The sequence below is a fragment of the Panthera pardus genome, unplaced genomic scaffold (assembly GCF_024362965.1).
Source record: "Panthera pardus isolate Hobbes unplaced genomic scaffold, ASM2436296v1 HiC_scaffold_16, whole genome shotgun sequence".
Lineage (NCBI taxonomy): Eukaryota > Metazoa > Chordata > Mammalia > Carnivora > Felidae > Panthera > Panthera pardus.
In genome coordinates this window covers 106,492,102-106,514,840 of record NW_026526721.1, presented here as the reverse complement: position 1 = coordinate 106,514,840, position 22,739 = coordinate 106,492,102, and the positions used below count along the sequence as shown (strand labels likewise).

Sequence of the window (22,739 nt, the reverse complement as noted above, 5' to 3'; positions counted from 1 at the left end):
CATGGCAGCGGCTGGACTGGGAGGGCATGCCATTTGATTCTTCACAGGTGCAGAGTGTTGGTCTCTAGCTAAGGAAAACAACCGGGCATAGCATCCTTCCGTGTGCCAAATCACTTATAAAGAGCATTTTAAAGCATGTTGTCTCTGTTTCCACTACACAGGTCTGCTGCCTCATGGGTCTGGCACTGGGAATAAAACATAGCTATGGAGCGTGTGCTTCTCCGTACTAGTGTGTGCCTTCAAATGAGACTGGGTCCCAATGAGGATTCAACTATTCAACTAAATTTGTTTCAGTTTGTTTACTTGAGCCTTAAGTAAATAGAACACATGAATCCGATTTTGCTTCTCAAAAAAAAAAAAAATCTAAGCCATTCCTAATGGAGTCTCTTTTCCATGTTGAACCATGTTAGGAAAGAGCTATGATAACTGCAGTACCCAACCCAGTGGGCCGAGGCCACCTGCATGGCTGACAGTCTAATGAGTCAAGAAAATGATGGAAAAAATAAAATATTTTAGCACTGAAGTTCTATTTCAGTTCTCCACAGACAAAAAAGTCAGTCTGGCCTGGGTTTAATTTAAACCACTTCATATTTAGTTAATAAGAGCTTTTTTAAAAAAAATGCTGCAAAATTATTTTAGCTGTTTTTATAGGTGAGGAGCTGAGGACAACCCACCCTTTATGGAAAGCCATGCACTTCCAGTGCCCCCAAGAATACAAGGAAGGCCTATTTTAAATTATAAAGTTTTTACAAAATGTGGTTTTATTATTGTTTTTGTCACTCTTATTCCCCTCAGGAATAATTGTCTGCAAAATAAATATAAAGCAGATACGCATTCCACTCAGAAAAAAAAATCAACATATACCAGTTATTCTCTAAAAAAGAAAAAAAGCTATAGTCAATTCTGCTTTGCATCTGTAATGACACATGCCCTTATCTATGGTAGCTCATTCCATTCTGACCTATCCTTGTTTTGACTTGTCCCATGCATACCCATCTAGTCAGCCTCTTTCTTTGGAGAAGCAGGGAAGAGGCAAGCCATTTCCCTGGTGGCTGTCTTCCCTAATTTCAGTCTGTTAGGCTTAAGCTTCAGTCTATATCCATATAAGTGCAATGGGAAAGGTTTGGGCAACACTGAAGAAGTAATAAATTAATTAAATTGCTCGTACTTATTTACTGTTTACCATTAGCCAGACACTGTTCCACATGTTATAATTCATCAAATCCTCACGACAAGCCAATGTGGTGAATAATATTGCTATTTCCATTTTACACATGAGGAAACTGAGTCCAGAGAGGTGATACAACTTTCTGCTAGTTGAAACATATCAAGCACTTACTCTACTCCAGACACTGTGCTAAAGGCTTTATACGAATTATCTGGGTGTATGTTTGTGGATGGTCTCTTTTTAATTTTGTTTTAATTTCAGTGTAATTAACATAGAGTATTAGATTAGTTTCAGGTGTGCAATATAGTGGTTCAACAATTCTATACATTACTCAGTGCTCATCGTGATGAGTGTCCTTTTAATCCCCAATGTGGTTATGTGTTAGCAGCAATGCTTCACACTGATTCTGTCATTTCATCTTTACAATGACGCTGTGAGTTAACTACAGTTATTTCCCCCATTTTATAGATAGGGAGATGGATATAAAGAGTACAAAAAAATAAAATAAAGATCTCTGTAAGTAAAAAAATATATGCATTAAAAAAGTTCAGAAACAGATCCAATAAAACTATCTAGGGAGGTATACTATAATCACATGAAATTCAAAGTTTTTAGAAGAAAACGCTATTGCTTTAAATACGGATATAACCTAAAGCTTTATGTAGAAAGGAAAAAAAAAAAACTAGTGAAATTGTGAGAAATTATTCCTCTAACAGTTACATGTTTTGAGATTTGTAATGCTCAATATCTAATAAATGCATGTTGGGGTATATGTTGTGCTTTCCATATTTTTAAGATTCAATGATCCCAGCTATAGAAATTTCTGAAATAAATTGCAAAAGTAAAGGTATCTTTAATTTTTGAAATGTGACTAGGTTACAGGGAATCAAGAAATACTTTAGTGAGTATACATGAACTAACATGGAGAGAAAATAAACACCCTCGCCCCAAATTTCTCATCTTAAGAGGGTTCATTGGATTGTTTGTTTATTTATTTTTAGACGGAAAAGTTTTTATATTTTTAATTTTATTTTTAAATCTTAATTCCAGTAATGTGCAGTGTTATATTAGTTTCAGGTGTACAATATAGTGATTCAACAATTCCATATATTAGTGCTCATCAAGATAGCTTCACTTCACTTATTTCACCCACCCCCCACCTGCCTCCCCTCTGGTAACCATCAGTTTGCTCTCTCTAGTTAAGAGTCTCTTTCTTGGTTTGTCTCCTTTTTCCTTTGTTCATTGGTTTGTTTCTTAAATCTGCCATATAAGTGAAATCATATGGTATTTTTCTTTCTCTGACTAATTTCACTTGGTATGACACTCTCTAGATAGCAAGATTTCCTTTGTTTTTATGGCTGAGTAATAGTCACAGCAATATATATATATATATATTAGTTTCAGGTGTGCAATATAGTGGTTCAACATACCACTTCTTCTCTATCCACTCATCTAGGGATGGACCCTTCCATAATTTGGCTATTGTAAATAGCGCTGCAATAAACACAGGGCTGCACATATCTTTTTGAATCTGTGTTTTCATATTCTTTGGGTAAATACCAAGTAGTAGAATTACCGGATCATATGGTAGGTCTATTTTTAACTTTTTCAGGAAACTCCAAACTGTTTTCCACAGTGGCAGCACCAGTTTGCATTTCCACCCATAGTACTTAAGGATTTTTTTCCTCCATATCGTTGCCAACACATGTTGTTTCTTTGGTTATTGATTTTAGTCATTCTGACATGTGTGAGGTAATATCTCACTGTGGTTTTGATTTGCATTTCCCTGATAATGAGTTCATGTGCCTGTTGGTCATCAGGATGTTTTCTTTGGAGAAATGCCATGTTTTCTGGCATTTTAAAATTGGGTTGTTTATGTTTTTGGTGTTGACTTGTATAAGTTGTTTACATATTTTGTATACTAGCCTTTTATCAAATACGTCATTTGCAAATATCTTCTCCCATTTCGTAGGTTGCCTTTTAGTTTTCTTTTAATGTTTGTTTGTTTGTTTGTTTATTTATTTATTTATTTATTTATTTATTTTTGAGAGAGAGAGACAGACAGACAGACATACAGAGAGTGAATGTGCACCTGAGTAGGGGAGGAGCAGAGAGAGAATTTCAAACAGTCTCCACACTGTCAGTGCAGAGCCCAATGCAGGGCTTGATTCCACAAACTGTTGAGATCATGACCTGAGCCAAAATCAAGAGTCAGACACCTAACTGAGCTACCCAGGTGCCCCACCTTTTAGTTTTGGTCATGTTTTCCTTTGCTGAAAAGAAGCTTTTTATTTTGATGTTGTCCCAATAGCTTATTTTTGCTTTTGTTTCCCTTGCCTCAGGAGACATCTGTGGAAAAATATTGCTACTGCCAATGTCAAAGAAATTACTGCCTGTGCTCTCTTCTGGGATTTTTATGATTTCAGTTCTCACATTTAGGTCCTTAATACATTTTAAATTTATTTTTCTGTATTATGTGAGAAAGTGGTCCAGCTACATTCTTTTGCATGTAGCTGTCCAGTTTTCCCAACACCATTTGTTGAAGGGACCGTCTCTTTCTCATCGACTGTTCTTGCCTCCTTTGCCAAAGATTAACTAACCACATAAATGTAGGTTTCTATCTGGGTTCTGTATTCTGTTCTATTGGCTTTTGTATCCATTTTTGTGCCAGTACCATACTGTTTTGATTACAACATCTTTGTACTATATCTTGAAATCTGGGATTGTGATACCTCCAGTTTTGTTCTTCTTTTTCAAGATTGCTTTGGTTATTCGGGGTCTCCTGTGGTTCCACACCAATTTTAGGATTATTTGTTCTAGTTCTCTGAAAAATGCTATTGGTATTTTCATAGGGATGGCATTAAATCTGTAGATTGCTTTGGGTAGCATGGTCTTTTTAACAATATTTGCTCTTCCAATCCATTAATATGGAACATCTTTCCATTTGTTTGTCTTGTCTTCATTTTCTTTAATCACTGTTTCATATTTTTCAGAGAACACGTCTTTCACCCCCTTGGTTAAGTTTATTCCTAGGTATTTTATTGTTTTTCATGCAACTGTAAATGGGATTGTTTCCATAGTTTCTCTTTCTACTGCTTCATTATTAATATATAGAAATGCACCAGATTTATGCACATTGATTTTATATCCTATGACTTTATTGAATTCACTTATCAGTTTCTAGTAGTTTTTTTGCTGGAGTCATTATAGTTTCTTTATGCATAGTATCATGTAATGTGCAAAAGAAAAAGGTTTACTTCTTTTTTTAGCAAAGTGGATGTCTTTGATTTCTTTTTCTTGTCGATTGCTGTGGCTAGGACTTCCAGTACTTTGTTGAATAAAGATGGTGACAGTGGACCATCCCTGTCTTGTTCCTTATCTTAGGGGAAAAGCTCTCCGTGTTTTACCATTGAGTATGACATTTGCTATGGGTTTTTCATATATGGTCTTTATTATAGTGACGTATGTTCCCTCTAAACTATTTTGTTGAGGGGCACCTGGGTGGTTCAGTTGGTTAAGCTTCCCACTTTGGCTCAGGTCATGATCTTGCAGTTCGTGAGTTTCAGACCCACGTCAGGCTCTATGCTGACAGCTCAGAGCCTGGAGCTTGCTTCAGATTCTGTGTCTCCCTCTCTCTCTCTCTACCCCTCCCCCTCTCATGCTCTGTCTCTCTCTCTTCCTCTCTCAAAAATAAATAAACATAAAAAAATTAAAATATTAAACCTACTTTGTTGAGAGTTTTTATCATAAATTGTTGTTGTCCTTTGTCAAATGTTTTTTCTACATCCATTGAAATGGTCATATAGTTTTTATTCTTTCTCTTGATGATGTATCACTTTAACTGAGTTGTGAACATTGAACTGCTATTGCATCCCAGAAATAAATCCCACTTGATGTTGGTACATAATTTTTTAAATGTATCTTTGGATTCAGTTTGCCTTATGTTGTTGAGGAATTTTGCATCTTTATTCATCAGAGATATTGGCCTATTTTTCTCTTTTTTTGATTGTCTTTATCTGGTTTTGGCATCAGGGTAATGCTGGCCTCATACAATGAATTTGGAAGCTTTTGTTACTCTTCTATTGTTTTTGTTTGTTCGTTTTTGTTTTTTTGTTTTTTTGTTTTGCAATAGTTTGGAATAGAAGAATACATATCAACTCTTCTTTAAATGTTTGCTAGCATTCATCTTTGGAGTCATCTGATCATGGACATTTGTTTTTTGGGAGTGTTTTGCTTACTGATTCAATTTCACTGCTGATAATCAGTTCACATTTTCTAATTCTTTCCAATTCAGTGTTGGGAGGCTATATGCTTCTAGGAATTTATCCATTTCTTCTAGGTTGCCCATTTTTTGGCATATAATTTTTCATAGCATTCTCTTACAATCCTCTTTATTTCTTTGGTGTCAGTTATTTCTCCTCTTTCACTTCTGATTTTATTTATTTGAGACTTCTCTTTTCTGTTTTGATGAATCTAGCTAAAAGTTTATCAATTTTTTTATTTAAAAAAATTTTTTTAATGTTTATTTATTGAGAGACAGAGAGACATAGAGCATGAGCAGGGGAGGGGTAGAGAGAGGGGGAGACATAGAATCTGAAGTAGGCTCCAGGCTCTGAGCTGTCAGCACAGAGCCTGACGCGGGGCTTGAACTCACAAACTGTGAGATCATGACCTGAGCTGAAGTCAGTCGCTTAACCAACTGAGCCACCCAAGTGCCCCAATTTTTTTTATCTTTAAAAAAAAACAGCTCCTGGTTTCATTGATCTGTTCTATTGGTTTTTTTTAGTTTCTGTTTCATTTACTTCTGTTCTAATCTTTATTATTTCCTTCCTTCTAACGGCTTTGGGTTTTGTTTGTTGTTCTTTTGTTTGTTGTCCTTAGGTGTAAGCTTAGGTTATTCATTTGAGATCTTTTTTTCTTGCTTCTTCAAGTAGCCTTGTATTGCTATAAACTTCCCTCCTAGAACAGCTTCTGCTATATCCCAAAGATCTTGGACTGTTATATTTTCATTTTTTTATTTGTCTCCATGTATTTAGTTGGTTTGTTTGTCTTTGTTTGTTTTTTGCCTCCATGTTTTTTTTTTTTAATTTCCTCTTTGATTTCTTGGTTGACCAACTCATTGTTTAGGAGCATGTTATTTAACCTCCACATGTTTGTATCCTTTATTGATTTTTTTCTTGTGTTTTATAATGTTGTGGTCAGAAAAGATGGATGGTATGACTTCAATCTTTGTGAATTTGTTGAGACTTGTTTTGTGGCCTAATATATGGTCTATTCTGGAGAATGTTCCCTGTGCACTTGAAAAGAATGTGTACTCTGTTTTAAGATGGAATGTTCTGAATATATCTGTTATATCCATCTGGTCCAATGTGTCCTTCAAAACCACTGTTTTGTTTTTTTTGTTGTTGTTGTTGTTGATTTTCTGTTTGGATGTTCTGTCCATTGATGTTTGGGGGGCTAAAGTCCCCTATTATTATTGTATTACTATTAATGACATCTTTAATGTTTGTTATTAACACTTTGTGTATTTGAGTGCTTCCATATTGAGTGCATAAATTTTAACAGTTGTTATATCTTCTTGTTGGATTGTTCCCTTTATTTTTGATTTTATTTTTTTATTTGAGAGAGAGAGAGAGAGAGAGCGCCAGCAGGGGAGATGGGCAGAGGAAGAGGCAGAGAAACTTAAGCAGGCTCCACACTCAGTGCAGAGCCTGACATGGGGCTTGATCCCATGATCTTGAGATCATGACCTGAGCTGAAATCAAGAGTTGGATACTCAACCAACTGAGTCACCCAGGCACCCAGATTGTTCCCTATATGATTATGTGGTGGCCTTCTTTGTCTCTTGTTACAGTGTTTGTTTTAAAGTCTGCTTTGTATGATAATATGTATTGCTACTCTGGGTTTCTTTTCACTTCCATTTGCATGATTAATAGTTCTTTTTTCTCCTCACTTTCAATCTGCAAGTGTCTTTAGGTCTGAACTTAGTATCTTATAGGCAGAATATGGATAGGTCTTGCTTTTTGTATCCATTCTGTCACCCTATGCCTTTTTATTGGGGCAGTTAGTCAATTTACATTCAAAGTCATTATTGATAGGTATGTGCCTATTGCCATGTTAGTGGTTTTACAGTTGTTTTTGTAGTTCTCTGTTCCTTTCTTCTGTTGTTCTCTTCTTTCATGGTTTGTCAGCCTTTAGTCATATGGTTGGATTTCTTTTTCTTTATTATTTGCATATCTATTACTGGTATTTGATTTGTGGATATCATTAGGTTTGTATATAATATTTTATGTAGATAACAGTCTATATAAATTTGATGGTCACATAAGTTTGAACTCATCTTTACTCCTCTTCCCCTACATTTTAGATATATGGTATCATAATTTACATCCTTTTATTTTGTGAGTCACTTGACTAATTTCTATAGATATAATTAATTTTACTGATTTTATCTTTCCTAATTTTCTTCCTCCTACTTATTTCTTTCCTTTCTACTCAAAGAGTCCCCTTTAAGATTTCTTGTTAGGCTGGTTTAGTGGTCTTGAATACCTTTAGCTTTTTTCTTTTCTTACTGTTTTTCTTTCTTTTTTTTTTCTTTTTTTCGTTCTTTCTTTTTTTTTTCCCCCTTGGTCTATAAAACTGTTTATCTCTTCTTCTATTTTGAATGATAGACTTGCTAGATAGAGTATTATTGTTGCAGATTTTTTTTCCTTTCAGCACTTTGAATATATTATGCCAATCCCTTTTAGCCTTCAAAATTTCTGCTGAAAAATCAGCTGATAGCCTTATATGGTTTCCCTTGATTGTAACTGTTTTCTTTTGCTACTTTACAAATTCTTTCTTTATCAATACTTTTTTTGCCATTTTAATTACTATGTGTCTTTGTGTGGACCTTTCTGGGTTGACTTTGTTGGGGCATTCTTTGCATCCTAGATCTGGATTTCTTTTTTTTTTTTTAATTTTATTTTCTTAGATTTACATCCAAATTAGTTAGCATATACTGCAACAGTGATTTCAGGAGTAGATTTCTTAATGCCCCCTACCCATTTAGCCCATCCCCCCTCCCACAACACCTTCAGTAACCCTCTGTTTGTTCTCCATATTTAAGAGTCTCTTATGTTTTGTCCCCCTCCCTGTTTTTATATTATTTTTGTTTCCCTTCCCTTATGTTCATCTGTTTTGTCTCTTAAAGTCCTCATATGAGTGAAGTCATGTGATTTTTGTCTTTCTCTGACTAATTTCACTTAATTAACATCATACCTTCCAGTTCCATCCATGTAGTTGCAAATGGCAAGATTTCATTCTTTCTGATTGCCGAGTAATACTCCTTTGTGTGTGTGTGTGTGTGTGTGTGTGTGTATATATATGTATATATATATATATATATATATATATATATATATATATATATATACCACATCTTCTTTATCCATTCATCCATTGATGGACATTTGGGCTCTTTCCATACTTTGGCTATTGTTGATAGTGTTGCTATAAACATGGGGGTACATATGTCCCTTTGAAACAGCATACCTGTATCCCTTGGATAAATGCCTAGTAGTGCAATTGCTGGGCCATATGGTAGTTCTATTTTTAGTTTTTTGAGGAACCTCCATACTGTTTTCCAGAGTGGCTACACCAGCTTGATTCCCACCAACAATGCAAAAGAGATCCTCTTTCTCTGCATACTCGCCAACATCTGTTGTTGCCTGAGTTGTTAATGTTAGTTGTTCTGACAGGTGTAAGGTGGTATCTCATGGTGGTTTTGATTTGTATTTCCCTGATGGTGAGTGATGTGGAGCATTTTTTCATGTGTCAGTTGGCCATTGGGATGTCTTCTTTGGAGAAGTGTCTATTCATGTATTTTGCTCATTTCTTCACTGGATTATTTGTTTCTTGGGTGTTGAGTTTGAGAAGTTCTTTATAGACTTTGGATACCAACCCTTTATCTGATATGTCATTTGCAAATATCTTCTCCCATTCTGTCAGTTGCCTTTTAGTTTTGCTGATTGTTTCCTTCGCTGTGCAGAAGATTTTATTTTGATGAGGTCCCAATAGTTCATTTTTGCTTTTGTTTCCCTTGCCTCCGGAGATATGTTGAGTAAGAAGTTGCTTTGGGCAAGATCAAAGAGGTTTTTGCCTGCTTTCTCCTCGAGGATTTTGATGGCTTCCTGTCTTACATTGAGGTCTTTCATCCATTTTGAGTTTATTTTTGTGTATGGTGTAAGAAAGTGGTCCAGGTTCATTCTTTTGCATGTTGCTGTCCAGTTTTTCCAGCACCACTTGCTGAAGAGACTGTCTTTATTCCACTGAATATTCTTTCCTGCTTTGTCAAAGATTAGTTGGCCATATGTTTGTGGGTCCATTTCTGGGTTCTCTATTCTGTTCCATTGATCTGAGTGTTCTTGTGTAGAAAAAAAAAGGAAATCATTTGAAAATTTAAAAAATGAATACACTGAGGTAGACTAAAATGAAATGATGGAAGTAAAATAGAATTTGAAAACATTTACACAAAAGTAAAAAAATATAGTAGAAAAAAATTAAAGAAAAATATTTTTAATAAAAATTGAAAATAAAAATGAACTTTTCCTCTTTTTTTATATAAGAAAAGAAAAGAAATGAAAAAGAGAGAAAAAGAAAGAAAGAAAGAAAATTGAATAGTTGGACTGGCTAACAGATTGAAATATGACTGGAATTACTTCCTTTTCCTCTAGGAGTCAGACTATGAAGTGCTTTATAGCTCATCAACTAATCAGGCAGTGAGACTTGTGTTCTTGAAGAGCGAGGTTGGCCCAGTTGGGTGGGGCTTAGTGAAACAGCTCTGTTCTCCACTAGATGGCGCTGGTAGCCTACTGGGGTGGATTGTTGTGGCGCTTGTAGGTGCATATGCGCATACCTTGGAGTGGAGAAAATTGCCCCACCCAGCTACCAAGTCTCTAGTATCGGAACTCTGTTTTTCCCGATCAGCAATCATGCACTTGACTTAGGTCAGACCAGGAGTTTGCCAGAGATGTGGTAGTACCAAACTGTTGGGTGCTTTGGGGATGGATTCTTGAGAACTGCTTTGTCTCCTAAGGTCTCCACTGCAGACTTCTCATTGAAGAAAGACAAAAGGATCTGTGCATTTTTGCCAACGTGAGGACATATCTAATATAGTGATATTTCTTATTTGTGTATCTGCTTCAACTGAGCATCCCACACAGGTGGATTAAATCCTGGCATGATGGAAACCATCTGTGTCCTTTTCTTGACAGTGACAAGGAAGAGGCAACTCAGGGGCAACAATGCATCAGTTGCCCCAGAAGCAGGTTTCTCTGGCCTGTGTTTCTTCCATTTTATTCTCTGTTCAGTAGATGTGCTTTGTGCATAAGCACAAACCTGAAAATGGCTCAGGAGACACTGTATTGCCTCACATATTGACAAAAGCACTATCAAGCTATTAAACATGGTTTCATTTAAATTTGGGTGGAAAAAAAATTCCTGAGGTAATTTGGGAGATAGTGAGTATAAGGATCTATCGGGCTTTCGTTTTTGGTTTATATATACAACTTACCTCTGTGAGGTGCAATGCAGATGAAAAATCCATGACGTTGCTATCAAGCTGCTGAAAACAGTGTGCCCACCCAGATGGGCCCTGATTTGAAAGACAGGGCACATCCGGCTTGGATCCCCTGTAGCCAGGCCTGGCAGTTCTCACATGTGGCTCCATTCAAATACAGAAGGTGAGGCATAAGTTGATTAATAACTCATGTGACTAATTCCAGGCTAGCTCTACTCCAAGGTTATGCCTCACCTGATGATTGCATACCCTCAGGAGACTCCCCTTTTCTTCTTAAGGATCTAACAATGCAGTTTTCTGGAGGCCAGGTAACAAGGCAGGGATGAAACAGTAGGCTCCAGTCAGTCACAGATTGTGCATTCCAAAAGTTGGAGCAAGATTCTCAAAGTTGGATTGGCTCTTCTGCATTTCCAAAATCTTTTAAATCCTATCAGTGTAATCACCTGATGCTGAAACCCCTGAATACATCCAGAAATTCTACTTTTGTGCAAAGAGAAAAATTTTTAAATGGAGTCAATTTTTAGACAAAACCAGGACAGGATGAGAGAGAGGATCCTAGGGCCTGAGGTCAATAGGGTACTGTGGCTGTCTTATCATTAACACCCTAAACATTTCTATATCTTATATATTCTCATGCATCTTTATCTAACCAGAGACCAAGTTCTCCACACAGAAAATGATGGGGTTTTTTCCAGGGCAAAGTTCCTGCTACTTCCTCTTTATTGCAATTCCCTCCTCCATAGGTGTCCAGGACCCTAACTTCTGCCCTCAGGCCCACCTGGCAATATCCTTCAGTAACTTCATGTTTCTTTTTAGAAGGAGGCTGGACAGAAATACATATATATCTTCCCTGCTGGTTTTGGTATTTGGGAATATGGCTCTATGAGAGTTTTAGAAAGTTGAACAGACTCACTCAAATTAATCAGTTAATAGCTGCTTAGACTACTACACTTATTCTTGGGACATCTGAGCTTTAGTATTCTTTAAAACTAAAAGAAAGACTTTCTAATGGTGATATTTTCAGTGTTAGAAACAAGTAAGAAGGGTATTATTTCTCAGTAAAGGAGCCTGACTGACATTTATATAGGTAATTTGGTCAGGCTGATCTTAAAGGAAATGGAATAATGAAATCAAGAATATCAGAGCAGAAAGGAGGTATACCTGTGCAAGGATGTTATTTTTGAGGAGAGAAAACAGACCCAGAGAAACAAAATGACTTGACAAAGTGCACCAGAGACATTCTGTGACCTCCATCATTATTTCTGCCCTTGATTCTCTCTTGATATGTAACTACTTGAATCCAGACTACATGTTCTAGCCTCCCTTGCAGCTAGGTATGGTCATATGTAGTTTTGTTCTATGGTAGCAATGGGATATGAATAGGAGGTTGTGTTTGACTATCTGGAAGAGTCCTTCTTTTTTTTCACCTTCCTGCTGACTGAAATACTGACTTGATGGGTGGAGACGAGTAGCCACCTTGGACCATGACATGGAAGTCATGTGTTTTCTATTGTGTTCAAGGAAGGCAATGCAATAAAGTAGAAGGAACCTGGGTCTCTGAAACATGTATTTCTAGGCTGACTGCTTTCTAGACTTCTTTATGTATAAGAGAAATAGACAACTGTATTTATTTAAGTCACTATTATTTTGAACTTTGGTGTTACTCTCAACCATACCTAATCTAAACTGTATCAGTATCAGCTGTATCAGTAGTCTGGAAAAGTCTTAATTGATTCACATGGCTTGATGGAGGAAGGCATAAAGAGTGATGGACAAGACCTGATTTTAAGTCTAAGATAGAATATGCTTTAAATACTTGACATCATGAAATCTCAAATACTGATCCACTAACAGCTGCATAAGAATTACCTGTCAGAGGATCCCACAAATCCAGATTCCTAGGTTGCTTTCCTAGAGATTCTGATTTAGTAGATTTTATATGAGGCCCAAGAACTTATATTATTAAAAAAACTCCCCATGTAATCCTGATATCCAGGTACATTTGGAAAGTATTTGATCTAGAATTTTATTTGTTGAGAAGGTGAGTCAGAACCACGAGAAAAAAGTTTTCTCCCCCAAACATAGATGTCTTCATGGACATATGAGAATGAGAGATGGGGGAGGGGCAAATATTTTGATGCTCTGAATTGTGAAATAAGTGAGTCCACTGGCCGTTTGGATCCCATCTTCTCACTGCACCCACGTAGGGTCATGCAAAAGTCACACTAACAGGCTACTCTCTGTCAGGTTAGCCTTAGTTCAGGTAAACCTACAGTGACATAATTGTATGTGGTTTGTGTTTTTTGTTATTGTTTTAACAGGTAACATTTTCTGTGGGAAGTTTAATCACTTCTAATGTGCATTACTACATATTAATGAATCATAAATGTATTTGTGATGAAAATAGCTACCATTAAGGTGCAGGAAGACTTAACTTTTTTAAGATTCCAGGGTCTCACACATCACAGGTTGAAGTTTTTGGTGCATATAAAAATCTGCAAGGTCAGCAGATTCCATCAAACAGCTGTCAGCTGAAGTTGTCCTAAAAGCACTTGGGCACTCTAGTGGGTTTTCCTGGCAGCCAAGGTGACAGGCACGGGAAAGTGTTACCAGAAGGCAGATGGTGGCAGGTGTGAGACATTCCCAGCAGCAGTGGATAGAGAGGGATTATACTAAGCAGCATGTCCACACCAAAGTAATCCTTTTACAAGATCCCCCCATCATGTTGACGGTTACAGGCTGCTTGGCAGCACAGCTCTCCCACCTTCGTCTGGGAAGCTAGAGGACAAAGGCCCTCCACCAGAAGGAAGCCTCTCCTTCACTAGGCTCTCTGCAAATCTCAGCAGATATAAAATAAAACAGAACCACAGATCCATTCTAAGACAAACTTTGAAAAGAGTGCCAAGGATAGCAAAGATCTAATTCCAGCGGGGTCACCAACTAACCCAGTCTCGGTCTGGGTAAGTCATTCAACTTTTCTTGCCTTTAATTTTCTCTTGTGTAGAATCAAGAGGTTGAACTTGATGGACTATGGATTCCCTTTTAAGAGTTGTACGATTTTTATAACTGTACTATATGTAAGTGGGTGAAAAGAAAAGCTTCCCTCTATCAATTATATATTTACTTTTATTTTAAAAAGATAATAGTCCTAAAGCCCAATATAAAATCATCAGACAGACATGCATGCGTGCACACCCTTCAGAACCTGAATTTCTGGAAATCGTTTCTCAGTCGCCTAATCCCCACAAACTGATGGCATCCTGTTGTTCCTGCCAAAAGATTCTATTATGAAAATATTTAGGCTAGGCCTTTTAAACAACCATGAACATTTATTTCACTCTTCCAAGTAACATCATCCGGAGGGCTCAAAATACACCAACGAATGCAGGCGCTTATTGACAGTATAGCTATGGGATCTTTTAATCAGTAGTGTTTGAGGCCTAACCCTATGCTTACTGATGGTTTCCTCAGTTAAGCAGAACTACAACCAGAAATGAGTTGAAATTCTTTTACTGGTTATTGTTATTACAAAGTGGTCTTAATCTGTCATAGTGCTTCCTCCATTTTAATCCTTTCCCTTCCGCAGGTGACACTCCAGCAATGAGATCCTTACTTCCTGAACCTTCCACCTAGCTCTGCTATAATGTGTCCTTGATCCAAAGGCCACTGTCCATGCAAAAGTTTTGAAAGAAAAATGGGAGCTCTCAGAAGTTCCAGGACCCATTTGCAGCTCACAGAGCCCCCAGTGGATTAAGTGCCAATGGAATTTAGAGAGAAAAAAAAGTCAAACTTACTTCATCCACATGCCCCACAGCTCCATAGATTCTCGCCATTTGTCCGATGAGGTAGGGGAATCTCTCACCAATCTCTTTCAGCATTGGAAGAAAACTGTTCAAAGCCACAGGTTCATAGCCTGCTATCTCTATGAGGATGTTTAGGATGACATCATTATGGGCTGAGTCTTTCAAATGCCTGATTAAGAAAGGAATACACTTCTGAACCACCTATGAAAAGAAAAGAGAGAGGAAGAGAAGAGAAACAAAGAGGAAAATTAATTAAATCAGGACTAATTTAATATTTTTTGATTTTATGAAATCTGAGGTCAACACATTCTGGGATTATTGCCCTTATTGGAACTCAAGCAAATACAAGTCTGAAATTTAGAATTTACGATAAAATTTCAGAGGCTTCAGTTTGTTTCCCTTTTTCATTTCATCTGTGAAATGAAAAGTAACATTTCATTTCATTTCATCTGTGAAATTGAAGAGTAACAACACTACATTATAAAATGTTTAGATGCTGCTATTCATAAGTCAAGTTTTGATATGTTATATCCTCACCAGAATATTAAATTTCCTCCAATCCACCATAAAAGTGCAACTTAAAGGGCAATATAAATATGCAAAAGATACTTGATGACTTCAGTGAAAGCCTTCAAATTGGAGAAGTATGGTTTGGAAATATTTAATAATAAAAATAAGAAAGCAGGAAACAGCCTTTAAATTTTCTTCAATATTCCATTTTGATCACAAAAAAGTACTAAGATAAAAAATATTACTAAAGTAAAATAATTTCTACCATATTCCTGACACCCTAATATGGCGTTCTTGATTTTGAATGCTTGTATTAATATAAAGATGCAATAATTCATATTGAAGAAAATGTGACTTTTTGTGGAATAAAGTCACTATGTTAATACACAGACACATTGCACACTGACAACTTAATGAATTGTTTTGTCTGCTAAAATAAAACAATTAGAAAGGACAACCCGTGGAAACTGAACAGTAAAAATAAAAACAATTTGCCCATCTATACTTCTATGCTGATTTGTTTAGTTTGTTGTTGGTTTGCTTTTTTGGTTGGTTACTTTTTTTGGTAAGGTGGACTTGAAATGTAGCTTCCAGTATTAAAACAGAATCTGATACTCAGCTCAACCTGCTAAATTTAATAATCCACCCTTTGCCAAAACCCTGCTTCTCTCACTTCCCGCTCTAGCTTCAAGTGTCTCTTTTCCCCATGAATGGCACCATTATCTACCTGGCTACTCAAGTCAGAAGTCTGGGAATCATTCTTGACTGTTCTTTTTCCCTTATCATTAGCCTCCTCCAAACAACCACCAAGTCCTACTGATTCCACCTCCCAAGTATGCCACAGATCTGTCCACTTCCATTAATTTCCATTCATTTCTCCATTCACTTATTTACAAATATTTATTGAGTCCTTCCTATTTGCAAGGTAGTATTCTAGGTGCTAAAGCTGCTAATAAGTCTAGGAGATTCCTGCCATAGTGGAACAATTCACTGCCTAGTAAATGAGACATTTCATGAAATGAGTAATTTTAATAGAAATGCATAATTATAAATTTTAATAAATGCCATATAGCAAAATACAAGGTGCTGTGACAGACTATCCTGGGGCCCTAGGTTAAGCTGGCATCAGGGAAGTACTCTCCCAGCAGGCACATCTAAGCTGAGACCACTGATCCAATTATCCTGAACTTGGGTTATTCCAACAGCTTTCTAACTCTTCTCTCTGCCATCAGTCTTGTCCATCCAATTCCTTCTCTACCTTGTGGCCTCAATAGCAACCCTTCCCCTGCTTAAAATAGTTCACTGATTTGCCATCAATCTCAAGATAGAGGCTTAACATACCTTTTCCAAACTGATGCCTATCCATTTTTCTAGATGTATCCCCCCATCCAGATCCCATCAGATATCATACTTCAACCATGTGGATTTTTCCAAAATGTTTTCTTGACCTGCTAAGATTTCTCTTGCATCTAGGGTTGTACTCACGTGATTCACTCTGCCTGTAATTCTTATTGCCCCTTTTTTTCTGGATACTCCTTCTCATTCGTGAGGCTTTGGATTAGCTGCTGTTTCCTTTAAAAGCCTTCCTCCACTCCCTTCTCTTTCCTCCTCAATCCAGTGCCCTGGCTGAAGCCCCTATCACACCCTACATGGCTCCCAGCAAACCTTTCTCATGCCTTCTTCATATTGCTAGTCTAGATGCTTGTTTTGCAGGCTGGATTAAAAACTCTATAAGAGTTTGTACCCCATTGTATAGCCAAAGCCTAGCACAGAGCCTGGCCAGAAACTGAGTCAATAAATATTTGAGGAACAAACCGAATGAAGAAAAATCTAAATGGTTTTACAGGCTAGCATTTGAATAACCTCCACACCCCACCCCATAGTGTTGAATAGTTGTACATAATGTTTTAATGGATATATTGTCACATGTCATATACAACATAACTAACAGGGACATGAAAGCAGACATTTTGAGAGGACTAAAATTATCCTACATATAAATTTAAACTGGATATTCATATCCAGTACTTATGGAGGAAGGGCCAGGGCTAGTTTCTGGTATACAGCATACATGATTGAACAGGTCTACAAATGTTGCCTATGCATTTGGGAATGGTTGTATGTCCTTCCGGAGAAACAAAGAGAGATCCCTGGCACATAAGGTAGAAGTGTCAGCCAGCTGCTCTAGGTCAGGGCAGCATATTTAACCTGAGTCTTTTAGTAATGGAAAATGCTTACACATTTCCTGCCCCATTCTATAAAATTCTATTTCCTAGTCCTTACCCTTCATGTCCTATTTCTGGAACATGAAGGTCTCTGTGACATGTGCTTCCAGTCATGCCAATTTTATTTAAACTCCAGCCATACATCCCAAGCCATACAAGAGTATACTATATGTACTGTACCATAAAGAAAAAGGAAAAGAAAAAGAAAAAGAAAAAGAAAAAGGAAAAGAAAAAGAAAAAGAAAGAAAGGAAGAAAGAAAGAAGAAAAGGAAAAGAAATGGAAAAGAAAGGAAAAGAAAAGAAAAGAAAAAGAAAAAAAATAAAGCTGGTTCGAGACAAATATATATGCTTAGGCACAGTTGAATCCATAGAAGCAAAGAGTAGAGAAGACTTGAATAGTGTAAACAAAGTAATTTTACGATTAAACAAAAATTTATTATTTTGTGGTTTCCTGATAACCCAAAAGCTTGTTATGATGGTGACAGAAAAGACAGATATTTCTTGAAGTTTATCACACACATGAAAGGAAAGCGGTGCTTTGGGCTTTAGACAGATTATTCTTAGATAAGAAGGAATTTTATTTTCTAAATACAGGCATTTCCTCAGGCTGGTCTCTTTCGTGCTGCCTCACTGGGGAGCTGCTTCATATCTCAGAGAAGGCCTTATCATCACTGAGAGCAGAGCAGCCACTAAGACAGCGTAGATGTCTAGCAGAGGGCAAGCTGACACGGCCTTTGTTGAGACCATAGCCTCATGGCATGGACCGCCGAAAGAGCTTCCAAGCTGTCCTATCTAATCATGTCAAGACTTCAAAGGTTTGTCATGGCCTACGGCTGGGATCCCAATGCCATGGCATTCCAGGGTCTTCACTGACTGGCATATCTACTGCCTCTTCCACCATGAACTCTGACCCAGCGACATGCCACAATCACCCACAGTGGCTTAAACATGGAGAGGATGCTCATGCTTTCAAAGCCCATCTCAAAGAGCTCTACTTCTGGGAAGCCTTCCCCATAGCCCACCCTAACACATGCAGGACCTAGGGCTAGAGTGCAAATAAAGGGCCCTACACCACACACTCAAATACTCAGGTGCTACCCTCTACCTGACACATGTACCTTTATAACAATCTTGGAGGCCTGATTTGAATTTGGAATTTTTGGCCTGTATAGAGGGAACAGAAAGAAATGACCTCTAGGCCCCATTCCTTGCCCCTCTCTTCTCTTTCTATTCCTGGCTTTGTCCTGAAAGGAGTCTTGTATGCATGTATATGAATACCCCAGCCCACAAATTCAAGTTCATCTAAAACACCCCTCAGGCCTGTGGGGTCATGCTTCAACAGGGGTTGGCACGGCCTGTCCTTGGGAGAACAGATCCAGGGGCCAGGCCTGTTGAAGCCTTAGGAGGACAGAGATGTACAGGAAAAGAATTCCAAGGTCCCAGTGACCTGGACTACGTTTATTAGGTGACAGAATGTGTGGAAACTGGGGGAACATGTAGATGAGGGCCAGACCAGGATCCTCTAAAGTAAATAGCCCAGGCAAGGCACCTTCCCTGGCTCTCCATTCCTTCCTGAGTGGAATTAACCGCTGCCTTTTTTGTGCTCTCAGAGCAGTCTGCTGACAGTTTTAGCATCTTGCCACTGAACTGAAGTTTTGTGGACATATCTCATCAGCCCAGGCCATGGGGCCATGAGGGTAGGGCCATCTGAAAATATAGCACCATAATACATAGCAACTTAATTAGCAGCAAATGATATTTAAATTTTTATGTATATAATAAAAGGTAGAGCTACTGTGTGTATGCACATATGTGTACATGTGTGTGCATGTACTCCCTCTTAAATTTTCCTTGGGCTCAATTTTCTCTTCTAATTGATTTGGCCAGCATTAACAATTTCTATTACTCTTCGAAACCCTATAAAATAACTGCCACTCTTTTCATTTACTAATTACTCCCACCATAGTGACAAAATATATATACTGAAAATTATGGTTCTGCTCCAAAGACTGTTGTAGAACAGTCTATATATTCCATCACTCCATCTTCTTAATGTTCTGCAAATGGCTTATTTTAAATAAATACTAAAAGTGACCTCTGAGTATTGTCAGCATGATGATGCTGTGTTAGGTGCCTCAGGATTAGGTATGTGAAGAGGAATGCCGTAAGCTTGAAAATCCAAGAAAATGACTCTCTGCTCTAGGGACCGGACCACAAAAGCAGTTCCTCTGGGTTTGTACATTAATCAACGGAGGGCTGAAGTTGCTATTTTCTGCCACTCATCTCTGTACGGTTGGGGCTAGAAGCCCAAGTCCTGGGGATAATAACAGATGGGCTCTTATGTGTTACTAAATGCTGTTCCTTTTGTTGGCTAGGTTACAGCATGGTTTATAGCAGCCAAGAATACAGACTTAGCCCCAAAAGGCCACTTGGAAAATTGACCACCCAGCCTTTTCCTATAAATGAACCCTGAGGATTCTCTGGAGGTTCCAGCCATGAATCACTAGCCAGGAACTGCCTCCCTTTAACTGGGAAGGATGGTTTTCTGAAAGAGGGATACCCAGAGGGCAGTGATGGAGGAAGGGGACCAACCTTCCTGGCCAGCCACACGTGAAGCTCACAGATATATGGATGTTGAAGCTCTGCCACCTTTGCGATCTCAACCTTGTCTTCACTGGAGAACCTGCTCAGTTTACCTCCTATTTACAGAGCATTGGCATAGCTTTTATGCAGAAAGGAAAACTTCACTTTAATCCCAGTTCCACAGGATCAAACCCTTCTTATTTAGCTTCTTGCTTCATCTGCAATGAAGTTATAATAACTAGACTTAAATTGGAAGTCTCAGTCTGCATTTCTGATTGTTGCCATTGTTTTCAATTTCCTCTCTCCCTTTCTCCATATATGTCTCCCTTCCTTTTTGCGCACTGTCTAATTAAGGAACATGAGAGAGAGGAGGTGAATCCAGCATGTCTCTGGCTCACTGTCTGCACACCTCAGTAACCAAGTGTTAGCCATGAAGAGCCCCATGACGAGCCGCGGGAGGCAGGTGGAGGCCCACTTTAACATGAAGGGCAGTGCTGGTGAGAAACAGAGGTTGGGTCCTTCCCCTGCTACAACTTCTCACCCATTAGGGCCCTGGCACAGGTGAGGTCCATTAACATCACTGTGCCTGTTTCCTAAACCCTTGTTGCTTCATCCTGGGATCCACACTTAGCATGCACAACACCTACAGGACTCTGCTTTCACTCTCTCCTCATTCAGTTCAGGTCTCCTACTTCTGCCATAGAGCTCACCTTTCCGACCGCCTTTGTCTACTGAGCCCTCTCAACCCCCCATCTGCTTCACAAGCCATGCCTTATAGCCTCAAGTTTTCAGCGTGTTGAGGTCAAAAGATCTCAATGGCTGGAATTAGATTGGGTTTATGATGTACCTCAGGCTTATCTCTATGGCTTTAGAAAAGTTACCTAACCAGTGACAGCCCCAGATTTTCTGTAAATGGCCATCATATGGGAGGCATCGTGACTGTAATGGCCAGTGGAAGACATGGACATTGCCTATTTGAAAATTGGAGGGGCTGCTACAGATGAGCAGGGTGTGAAAAGCCACCTCACTATCACTCCTTTGTACCACCACAGTTCTTAACCCTTCCAGACTTTGACTTTTCTGTTTACCAAAGGAAAGGTTGTTATGGGGAATAAGTGAGATAATGTTGTAAAACACCTACACAGTGTCTGGTACTTGGCATTAGTTCAACCACTATTAGTGTCCTTGTTTACTCTCCTCTGCCTCCTGTAACCAGCTGAGAACACTACAGTAATACTTTGGAGATATTCCAGACCACCACAATAAAGCGAATATCACAATAAAGAGACTCAAATGATTTTTTTAGTTCCCCAATGCATATAAAAGTTATGTTTATGCTCTAGTCTATTAAGTGGGCAATAGTATTATGTCTAAAAATATATACGCTTTAATTAAAAATACATTATTGTTAAAGTCATCTGAGCTTTTAATGAGTTGCAAGCTTTTTGCTGGTAGCGGGTCTTGTCTTTATATTGATGGCTACTGACTGATCAGGGTGGTGGTTGCTGAACGTTGGGGTGTCTGTTGCAATTTCTTGAAATAAGACAGCAGTGAAGTTTGCCACATCAGTTGACTCTTCCTTTCACAAATGATTTCCCTGTACCATGCGATACTGTTTGGTAGCATTTTACCCACGGTGGAACTGTTTTCAAAATTGGAATAAGTCCTCTCAAACCCTGATGCTGCTTTATCAGCTAAGTTTATGTAACATTCTAAATCTTTTGTTGTCGTTTCCACAATCTTCACAGCATCTTCACCAGGAGTAGATTCCAGCTCAAAAAAACCACTTTCTTTGCTCATCCAAAAGAAGCAAAACTTCATCTCTTAAAGTTTTATCATGAAATTGTAGCGATTCAGTCCCATCTTCAGGCTCCACTTTTAATTCTAGTTCTTATGCTATTTCTACCATATCTGCAATTACTTCCTCCACTGAAGTCTTGAACCCCTCAAAGTCATCTATGAAGGTTGGAATCACCTTCTTCCAAACTACTGTTCATGTTGATATTTTTACCTCTTCCCATGAACCATGCATATTCTTACTAACATCTAGAATGGTAACTTCTTTCCAGGGGGGTTTCAGTTTACTTTGCCTAGATACATCAGAGGAATCACTATCTATGTGAGCTAGAGCCTTATGGAATATATTTCTTAAATAATACTTGAGAGTTCAAATCACTCCATAGGCTGATCCATAGGCTGCAGAATGGTTGTTGTGTTAGTTAGCAGGCATGAAAACTTTAATTTCATTGTATATCTCCATCAGAGCTCTTGGGTGATAGAGTGCATTGTCAATGAGCAGTCATTTTGAAGAGAATCTCTCTCTCTCTCTCTCTCTGAGCTCTAAGTCTCAACAGTGGGCTTTAAATATTTAGTTAACTATGTTGTAAACAGATGTGCTGTCAACCAGGACTTGTTGTTCCAAATCTGGGAGTAGATTTAGCATAATTCTTAAGAGCCTAGGATTTTCAAAATGGTCAGTAAGCACTGGTTTCAACTTAAAGTCATCAGCTGCATTAGCCTCTAACAAAAGAGAAGTCTGGGGGCACCTGAGTGGCTCAGTCGGTTGAGTGACCGACTTCGGCTCAACTCATGATCTCGTGGTTTGTGAGTTCGAGCCTCGCGTCGGGCTCTGTGCTGACAGCTCAGAGCCTGGAGCCTGCTTCGGATTCTGTGTCTTCCCTCTCCGCTCCTCCCCTGCTCATGCTCTGTCTCTCTCTGTCTCTCAATAACAAATAAACATTTAAAAAAAAAAAAAAAAAAAAAGAGAAGTCTGTTCTTTGAAGCTTTGAAACCAGGCATTGATATCTCCTCTTTAGCAGTGAAAGTCCTAGATAGCATCTTCTCCTAATAGAAAGCTGTTTTATCAACACTGAAAATCTGCTGTTTAGTGT

At 38.2% G+C, this 22,739-nt stretch overlaps 1 protein-coding gene and 1 long non-coding RNA gene across 2 annotated transcripts in view; one reads left to right on the top strand and one right to left on the bottom strand.

Annotated features, from left to right (window-relative positions):
* Positions 1-22,739, bottom strand: part of VEPH1 (ventricular zone expressed PH domain containing 1) — a 245,087-nt gene that overhangs the window by 153,851 nt on the left and 68,497 nt on the right. The window contains 1 exon segment of the mRNA XM_019440365.2: positions 14,522-14,731. Coding sequence (XP_019295910.1) covers positions 14,522-14,731 — 210 coding nt within the window.
* LOC109262017 (uncharacterized) lies at positions 12,950-14,919 on the top strand. The gene is made up of 2 exons (XR_002077584.2): positions 12,950-13,687; positions 14,314-14,919. It is a non-coding gene; the product is annotated as an uncharacterized LOC109262017 (long non-coding RNA).